We start from the raw sequence: 9400 nt of genomic DNA, 5'->3' as shown, positions 1-9400 counted from the left end.
GTGATGAATCTCATTTAAAAATGAAACCCATAACGCACTTGTTGGCCCGACCCTCAGAGGAAGCCGAAGAAGCAAGAGCTTCCGACCTTCATAAATATATATTAGGTTCGACCATCAATGTACAAAGTATCATTTAACTTAGTGGTATAAATGTTAGTGTTTATATCTCAATAACCCGGGTTCGAGCCATAGACTTGACATTTTTTCACACTTTTTAAAAGTGGAGCTCACAAAACGCTGACGTGGCGCGCTGAGGAGTGAGCAAAAACTCATCTATTATAATATAGATTTAATCCAAAGGTTTTACACAATAGGCTTATCAGCCTCTACAAAAGGTCTGATTCACAATGACATTATAGAATACAATTAAAACAAGGCCTTCATTACTAAGAGAACTTGCTTCTTTTGCTATCTTGTCTGCTACTCCATTGCCTTATCTACTCTTGAAAACTACTTGATGAGGTCCTATCTTTGTGAGCAGGTTGTGGATATTCTGTGTATAAGCCAATATACTAGGATTGCTCTTTGTGTCTTGTAAAGTTTGAATTAGACCTTTGCAGTCAGTTTCAAAAACCACATTAGTGTAGTTGAGCTTTACCATCATCATCACTGCCCATCTTAAAGCTTCTGCTTCAACTTCAATATGATTTCTTAATTTCAAGAGTCTTCTTGCACCCATCCATTTCACATCCCCGTGATGATCTCGTAATACCCACCCTACTCCACAATGCTCCCTGTTGTGATCCCAAGCTCCATCAGTATTGCACTTCAGCCACAGATGCAGGGGTGGTTGCCAGTTCTCCACATTTCTCGTCACAGGGGCTGTATTCCTCGTCTCTTCTTCTACCTCATCTCTACAATTCCATTCTTCCATGTCATCTTGAGCTTTAGAACACATCATAAGTTCATCATAGTCTTCGCTTTTGAATAAGAAAGCATTTATGCTTTTCCATAATCTTCACATTATCCACAGTCCCATGAATCTAACCCTCTCCTCTACTTGATCAGAAAGACTCAAGCAAATTATTCTATAGAAGTTTTCATAGAGAGAGTCAGACCATTCTCCTCCTGGTGGCGCATGAACCGGTGATAAAGCCCAAACCAGACGTGCATATGGGCATTGGAAGAGGAAGTGATTGATTGTCTCATTCTTGGATTGACAACAAGAGCAAACTCCGTCTCTAGCTAGATGCCTATATATCATAGTCTCTCCCATAGGTAAGCACTCATTTAAACATCTCCACAGAAAATGATTAATCTTTGGGGAAGTGTTCATTTGCCAAAGCGATTGAAACAAAACATCCATGCTTGGCTGAGAGACTTCCTTCCGAATCTCATCATCCATTAAGTTGGCAGCAACCCAATAACCTGATTTCACCGTGTAAGTACCTGAGGTTGTGTAATCCCAGCAGTATGCATCTCTTGTATTCGGCCGTCATGGTCTTATAGTTTGAATTTTCCTAATGTCCTCCTCAGACAGCACAAGTCTCAACAACTTTATGTTCCATTCTCTTCCATCAGGTGCAAGGAAGTCTTTCACTCTAGAGCAGCCCGACAAAGTATTTTGTTGGTGACTATGCACCAACCGCGAGGAGACAAGAGACTTGGCTGGCTTTTCTTCAATCCAAGGGTCCTCCCATAAGGAAGTATTCTCTCCATTACCAATCACTGCTCGTGCTCCCAACCTAATCAACTTTGTCGCATCATGCAGGCTTCTCCACGCATAAGAAGGTCTAGCTCCCAGATTGGCATTCAGAATAGTGGTATGTTGGAAGTATTGAGCTTTGAACACATGTGCTACTAGAGTATCAGGTTTAGTGAGCAGTCGCCAGACCTGTTTTCCAAGCAGAGCCAAATGAAACTTCTCCATATCCTTAAAGCTCAAACCTCCCTCTCTCTTTGGTTTACAGAGATACTTCCAACTTTTCCATTGCATCCCTTTAGATTCTTTTGAGTTCTTCCACCAGAAATCTGCCATGACTGACTTAATCTGTTAACATGTCGTTTTCGGCTGGAGGAAACATGACATGGGGTAGTTTGGTTGAGCCATGGCAACAACTTTGAGCAAAACCTCTTTACCTGCAGGTGTTAGAAATTGGTTATGCCATCCTATCACTTTATTCGGAAATCTCTCCTTTATGTACCCAAGAGTATTAACCTAACCTCCAAATGATTCTGGTAAGCCTAAGTAAATGCCCTCTCCACCTTCCTTAACTATCTCCTTTTTCTCCTTGATGGATTCACGTCTTGAGCTTGGTATTTTCTTACCAAAGCAGACACTAGACTTATCAAACTTGATTCTTTTTCCTGAGGCCAAGCTGTACTTCTTCAGGATCCCCACCAAGTAATCGATTTCCTCATCCTTCTCCTTACAATAGAACATGATATCATCAGCGAAAAATATGTGGGTGATAGGAGGTGCTCTTCTGGCAACTTTCAGACCTGAGATCTTCTTATTATCTTCAGCTTTTTTGAGGAGTCTGACTAACATCTCAGTGCATATAATGAAGAGGTACGGAGACAAGGGATCCCCTTGTCTGATACCACACGTGGGTATAATGCTTCCATAAGCTTGGCCATTGATCAATACCTGATAATTGACTGAGGAGATACATTTCATTATCAAGCTAATCCATTCAGGCGCAAAGCCTAATATTCCCAGTGCTCTTTCTAGAAAACTCCACTCCACTCTGTCGAAAGCCTTAGAAATATCGGTTTTGATGGTGATGAATTCCTCTGAACATTTGTTGCTTGACTTGAGAGCATGAAGCAACTCGTATGCTATAAGAATGTTGTCATGGATACTCCTATCATGGACAAAAGCAGCCTGGGCATCTAAGATCAGAGCAGGGAGAGTTCTCCTGAGCCTCGAGGCCATGATCTTTGCAATGATTTTATAAGCCATGTTTCTGAGACTGATTGGCCTGAAATCTTTCATCTCATTTGCTCATGGCATCTTTGGTAATAAGCAAATGTTCGTTCTGTTTAGCTCCTGCTCCATCTCTCCCGTTCTAAGGAACATATCCACCATTTTCCAGACATCTTCTCCTATTGTGTCCCAAAACTGCTGATAAAAGTGCCCATTCATTCCTTCTGATCCCGGATATTTATGGGGATTTATAGCAAAAACTGCTCTATAAACTTCTTCCTTCGAGACAGGGTTCAAGAGCATTTCATTCTCCTCTGGTGATACTAGTGTGGAGGCATCGAAAATAACATCATCGTCTTTTATAATGATACCCACATCTTCTGAGGTGAAGAGCTTCTTAAAGTAGTCTTCGACGATTTTCCCTAAATCCCTTTGAGCAAACCATACCTTCCCTTGAGCATATTTTAGCTTATGAATCATGTTAATGGCCCTCCTCTTTTTTATAGCAGCATGATAGAGCCTAGTGTTTCTATCCCCATTCCTCAACCACTGGATTCTAATCTTCAAGCACCAATAAGCCTCCTCGTTCTTGTACTCCATGTTAAGTTCCCTTCTGAGTCTATTCAGCTCATCAATATTGAGGGGACTACTTCTCGTGATCAAATCTATTTGATGGTGATATTCTCTTGATGGCCGAGTTGGGTCTTTTTTCCTTTCCATCTTGAGATAGATTTCCTGCATTCTCTGATTAGCTCTGACACTCTTGACGAAATCCTTCCTCGTGAGTTCCTCCAATGTTCTGCAATTTCCTCTTTAAAACCGTTATTGAAGAAGAGCCGATGATCATATCTAAATGTTGCCCAATTCTTTCTCTTCTCTGCTCCTCAATCAGACACGTTATGAGGGGGCTATGATCAGAGCTAACTCTATGAAGATAGGATGCCGACGCCTTCTCAAACATCTCAGACCATTCTTGGTTAGCAACAAACATATCTAATCTGCACTGAACAAGATCATTATTTCCCGGACCGACCAAGAGTATTGGTACCCAAAGTTTTGGATCTCAAACATTCCACTAGCCTTCAATATCTGAGTGAAATCCTTACACTCCTCCTCTGTGCGTTGAAAGCCTCGTAACTTTTCCTCTGGGTCGACCAATTCATTGAAATCTCCAGACATTAGCCATAGACCCCTTCACAAAACTCAAATTCTCATAATCCTTTCCCATACATCATTTCTCAAACTCCTTACAAGGTCACCATAAACTCCAGTGAAGTAGAATTCTTTACCCTCCAAGGTGATCTGAGCATCAATAAGTCTTCTGTCCGACTGTAGGATCTTGACAGTCAGTGAATCTTTCCACATTAGCGCCATGCCACCACTTCTTCCAATTGGCTCCACTGTATGTAAATCATGGTATCCCAAGTGTCCAACCACATTTTCTAAATACTTTTTTCCATTTTTGGTCTCACTGAGAAATATTATCTCTGGGAAATACTGACCATGTATTTCCCTTAGATGTTGAACTGTAGGAGGATCATGAGGAGGATCTTCCAAGCCTTTGGAAAACATTGGGAGTTTCTGAGGCTTCCACCGTGATGATTCTTTTCAGCTTCTTTTGATTCCGTTCATCGCTGGTTGAGAGCCTCCAGGAGAAAAATGAAATAATGGTGCATTTTTCTTCATTCAAGCGTGCAAATATAAATCTTTAGTTATTTTCTTAATTTTTGTTTTTTTGTTGATTATATGGTGCAATTTTCTTTATTATATTCCAACAACTGTTATTTTTATTATTTTTTTCGAGAAAGGGTTTTAAACAACTTTTATTGTTGGAAGTAAACCTATACTACAATTTATTTATACAAAATGCAAAATGGGCATCAGTAAAGTAAGTTAACAAATGTCAAAATATTATATAACTGTAAATAAAATAATGTATAAGACTGAAAGTATTTTTACGAAACTGACAATTTACTGATATCATGAACTAAACTATTCGGTACTTTTAGCCAACACAAAAAAAAATCAGTTTTATTTGTTTTAATGAGAATGCATATTTTTAAAATATATAGTAATTATAAGTCACATTATCAGATAATATTTGTTGGTATTAGACTAAAGTGAAATCGAGATATTACAGTGACTACCATGTAAATGTGTTATATTATATTTTTCAAAAAACCAAATGTGTTATATTATACCTTATCGGATATCTATATTTATGCAGTCTTTGTACTGAAGATCCTCCTAGGGCAACTCACATTGATGTATAACAATTCTAGCATTCTAACATCAATGAGTACATTAACATTTTCTCACAGAGCCTTTTCTATATACTCATATGTTTAGCATTATAAATACTAGAGATTTTACCGCGCTACGCGCGGTTTGTTTGTCTTTGAAATTTATAATTTTAATTTTGAATTTAATAGCGCGGTTTGTTTGTCTTTGAAATTTATAATTTTAATTTTGAATTTAATTTAACTATTTTATGTATATGTGTTGAGTATTCTTCACATATATTTTTCTTTGGTGTTCAAATGATATTTTATAGTCGGTGTTTCTTGAATTTCTATTATAAAATTCAAATAATCTATTTACCCAAAAAATCTGGATTCTGTATTTTTCATATATCCTATAAATTAAGTTCAATGGTAACTTATTTACCAAAATTCTTTAATTTATTTACCAAAATTCTTTTGGATTTTTTTCTGTGTTGTGTTAACTGCTTCATTAAGTTTTGCTAATGTCCCATAATTTTATATGTGAATTGGATTACCAACTTATGAGAAGTCCTCATATACTTTGATTTGTTGTTAATATCAAACTTAATAATAGTCTTGAATACTACACCAACCTTTAAGATTTTCTTCACAGTAGTCTAATTATAAGTCGTATTGACTCTACACAACTTTCCCAATCTCTATTATTAAAAGAGAAGTACTCATTAAAAAATACTCATAAGTTTTCTAACTTATTTACACTTCCATGCCACTGAAAATTAAATTAAACTACATTTTTTAATGTTTGTCTTTTTTAGTTAAATTAATGAGTTTTCCTTAATCAAATTTAAACTTAATGTCATTAAATAAACCTACCTATTTTAATGTTTGTCTTTTCCAGTTAAATTAATGAGTTTTCCTTAATCAAATTTAAACTTAATGTCATTAAATGAACCTAAAAATACATCATATTTAACGTAGCTTATTACGTACGAGTACGGCCCAATAATGAACTTGAATTTTATTTTTACGAAAACGTGAATCACTTGACTTATGTAATATTTAAAATATATTAACTACAATACAACAAATGCATATAACCTACCTATACTTTAGTTTGAAATGAGCATGTTCAAGTTTTATATAGTCAACTTACATCATGCATCGATCGATGTACAATATTCAAACCACCTATAGTTTTTCGTTTTCTTTATAGGATGTATCAACCAACCAATCATCCCATTGATTTTCTAAGCTTTATAAAAAAACAAATCAATAAATACAAACTCAAAATCCAATATCTTCTATTAATTAAAACATAATATCTTCAATGTTGTATCTTTAATGTACCTATTAAATATAGAAAATGTAACCATAATTACACTAATTATAAGAATAGATTTGATTCCAACCAATTGATCTATTACTTCGGTAATTGATTTATTTGCAGAAAAGGAAACAATAAATTTAAAATTTATAAGAATATAAAGATATAGAGATTCCAACCAATTGTCTATATTTGCGTTTGATTTCCGCATAATAAGCTTCAAATTGAACATTGAAAAAGATAGATAGATTTTTTTAATCTTTTACCGACACAAACTTAAACAAAACGAAGAGTTAAATGTAATTTTTTTTGTTACACTTCCCGAAAAAATACGGTTACAACATGGGCTTTCATAATATGGCCTTTTAACATATTAATGTTATGGACATTTAATAATTATCTTGACGAAAAACAAAGACTATGAATAATTTATTATTAATAAAATTATGAAATTATTTACAATTTGATGACTAATTCATCGCCCTTTTTTATATGTTAAATTTTTCATAGAAGTTTAAAAATCATTTTATTTTCTTTAAACATGTATAACTAATTTATAATCTTTTATGCCATACTAAGTCATAATATAATATTTCTTCATATTTTACATTAATAACCATTGTTTTTATATATCGTCTACAATTCTCTAATTACGTCTATTTGTTCAATTTTTTATATGATATCGAATATTCATCGTAAATAGATGGTTTAAGATGCCAAAAAAATTATTTACTTGGTGAATATAATACATCAAATATTACAAATACATTATTTAGTTAAATAAATAACCAAAAACCAAAAATTCAAATCCGCGCTGGCGCGCGGGTCAGGGTCTAGTTAATGTTAAAGGAGCATGGAAAATATGAATGGTGCAGTTAAGATATGAGAATATATGATTTTGACTTACATTTATCTATTTGGTATTCCATATGGATTTTCTTGGATCTATTGTTCTTTTCAGTTATGTATCTTAACTTCTTTTTATTTTCAATTCCTACGGGCGGGATAAAAATTAACAAATAATTTAAATAGTTAGAGTAGCATGCGTATTTTCTTGTAGTAAAATATGCAATTAGCTAAATTTTGTACATGATATTGTATTTGAATACTAAATAAACCATGTTATTTAAAATTTTAGCTATAATTTTTGAAAATAAATATTATTTATTTTCCAAAATATGATTTTATTTTTTTCTTGTTAAAATGTTTAAGATACTTTTCTTTTGTTTAGTAATCTATGTTTTAATTATATATTAAAAATTGAATGGGGCATTATATCATTTCTTGTGATTCTTGGAATTGGATGACCATAAAAAGCATGTGATATGTTTCTTTTTTGTTAATAGAAAAAAACAAACTTGTAAATAAATTTCACATATTTTTCTTTTGTTTAGTAATCTATGTTTTAATTATATATTAAAAATTGGATGGGGCATTATATCATTTCTTGTGATTCTTGGAATTGGATGACCATAAAAAGCCTGTGATATGTTTCTTTTTTGTTAATAGAAAAAAACAAACTTGTAAATAAATTTCACATATTTTTCCTTTAATTTTATATACCTAAGTGGATTATCTCATGTTTTTACTAAATTTAGTTTTTACGATAGATTATTGTTAAAATTTTGTTTGAGTTAAATTTTTTTTTTGTGCAACAGTTTGAGTTAAAATGTATAATTAATTTAAAAATTATTTATGTAATATTATTTATTTAGTTAATATATTTGACCCCGAAAATAAAAATTTACACGTTTGATATAACTTTTTCTATTTTTATATTTGAAATTCAAGTAAACCATATTATCATATACTGATTATGATTTTTGAAATAAATGTTACTGATTAGTTGGCAAAAAAAATGTTACTGATTAATTTTCATAATATGAATTAAAAAATTTACTAATAAGTACCGTAAAAAGAAGATACTGTAAATTTGTAATGAATTAACTATATGATGGTAAGGTTAATTTGTTTTGGTAAATTATGTTATTAGATTTGGGTCCTTTTCTTGTTTTCTTACATTGGTTTGATTAGTAAACTTTTGAGATTTTTTTTAAGCATTTAACATATGGTTTTTTTAAGGTATAATGTTAAATAAGGTATATGCGAAAAAAGCTTTTAAGTTAAACTTGAAAAGCAACACATGAAACATTTGGATAAGGGGAGTTATTACTGTAACGCAAGAACATGAATGAAAGCTTAGGAAATCAAGAGTCACATAGAAGAGGAAACATGCAGCCTGAACATGGCAGGAGGAGTATGACGGTCGTTCTAGATTTGTATTGGTAGAAGGCCTCATCTTCCTTTCGACCTTCTTCATTAGAGTAACAACAAATCAGATATGGTCAACGACTCAAATAATAACCAATATATAAACTGAAACTCGATTGACACTTGTTTTACCAGATAATCTGTTGTAATCTCTCATGTTCTTCTCATAGCCAACTTTGCACTTTTCAGCCTTAGCAACATAAAGTGTCTTCTTCTGCATCTGCAGCATTGTCCCATAGATTTTCTAACCTGTTTTTGCGTTCAAATTCAACGTCAGTGTGCCTTTCAAGATCAAAAGCTAAGTTATAAAAGAACATTCAAAGTGAAAGGAGCCACTCACAGCAAGTAGCAATATATTGGTTCCTTAAGATGCTCCTTTACGAAAGTCTCACAGAAATATTTCCTAGGGATCACAAAAAGTCCAACCTTAACACAACAGAATTTAAGTAGAAATTTTAATGGAAAAAACAATAACAGACAAAAAAATCTATTCATCTAACCTTTAGTAAATTTCACAGTAGCCAGATGAAAAGTCTTTTGATAGCCTAAATGTTTAATCAATGGAAACAACTGAACACATTATGGAACCGACAAAATACAGATTAGAGTTAATATAGCAAAGAATCTTGGTATTTGGAAGGATCAATATTTTCTCTAGATCCAAACGCCAACACACTAAATATAAACAATCCAAAAAAAAAACTGAAACAA

General features: G+C 33.2%; 2 protein-coding genes across 2 annotated transcripts; both read right to left on the bottom strand.

Annotated features, from left to right (window-relative positions):
* Positions 1 to 433: 433 nt before the first annotated feature.
* On the bottom strand, positions 434 to 898 carry LOC106393259. Its single transcript, XM_013833977.1, has one exon. It carries the CDS (start codon positions 896 to 898, stop codon positions 434 to 436), a length of 465 nt encoding a protein of 154 aa, XP_013689431.1.
* Positions 899 to 1435: 537 nt separating this feature from the next.
* LOC106393260 (uncharacterized mitochondrial protein AtMg00310-like) lies at positions 1436 to 1978 on the bottom strand. The gene has a single exon (XM_013833978.1). It carries the CDS (start codon positions 1976 to 1978, stop codon positions 1436 to 1438), a length of 543 nt encoding a protein of 180 aa, XP_013689432.1.
* Positions 1979 to 9400: the final 7422 nt, after the last annotated feature.

The sequence above is a fragment of the Brassica napus genome, chromosome C4, assembly GCF_020379485.1.
Source record: "Brassica napus cultivar Da-Ae chromosome C4, Da-Ae, whole genome shotgun sequence".
Classification (NCBI taxonomy): domain Eukaryota; kingdom Viridiplantae; phylum Streptophyta; class Magnoliopsida; order Brassicales; family Brassicaceae; genus Brassica; species Brassica napus.
This window is presented reverse-complemented; position numbering and strand designations above follow the sequence as displayed.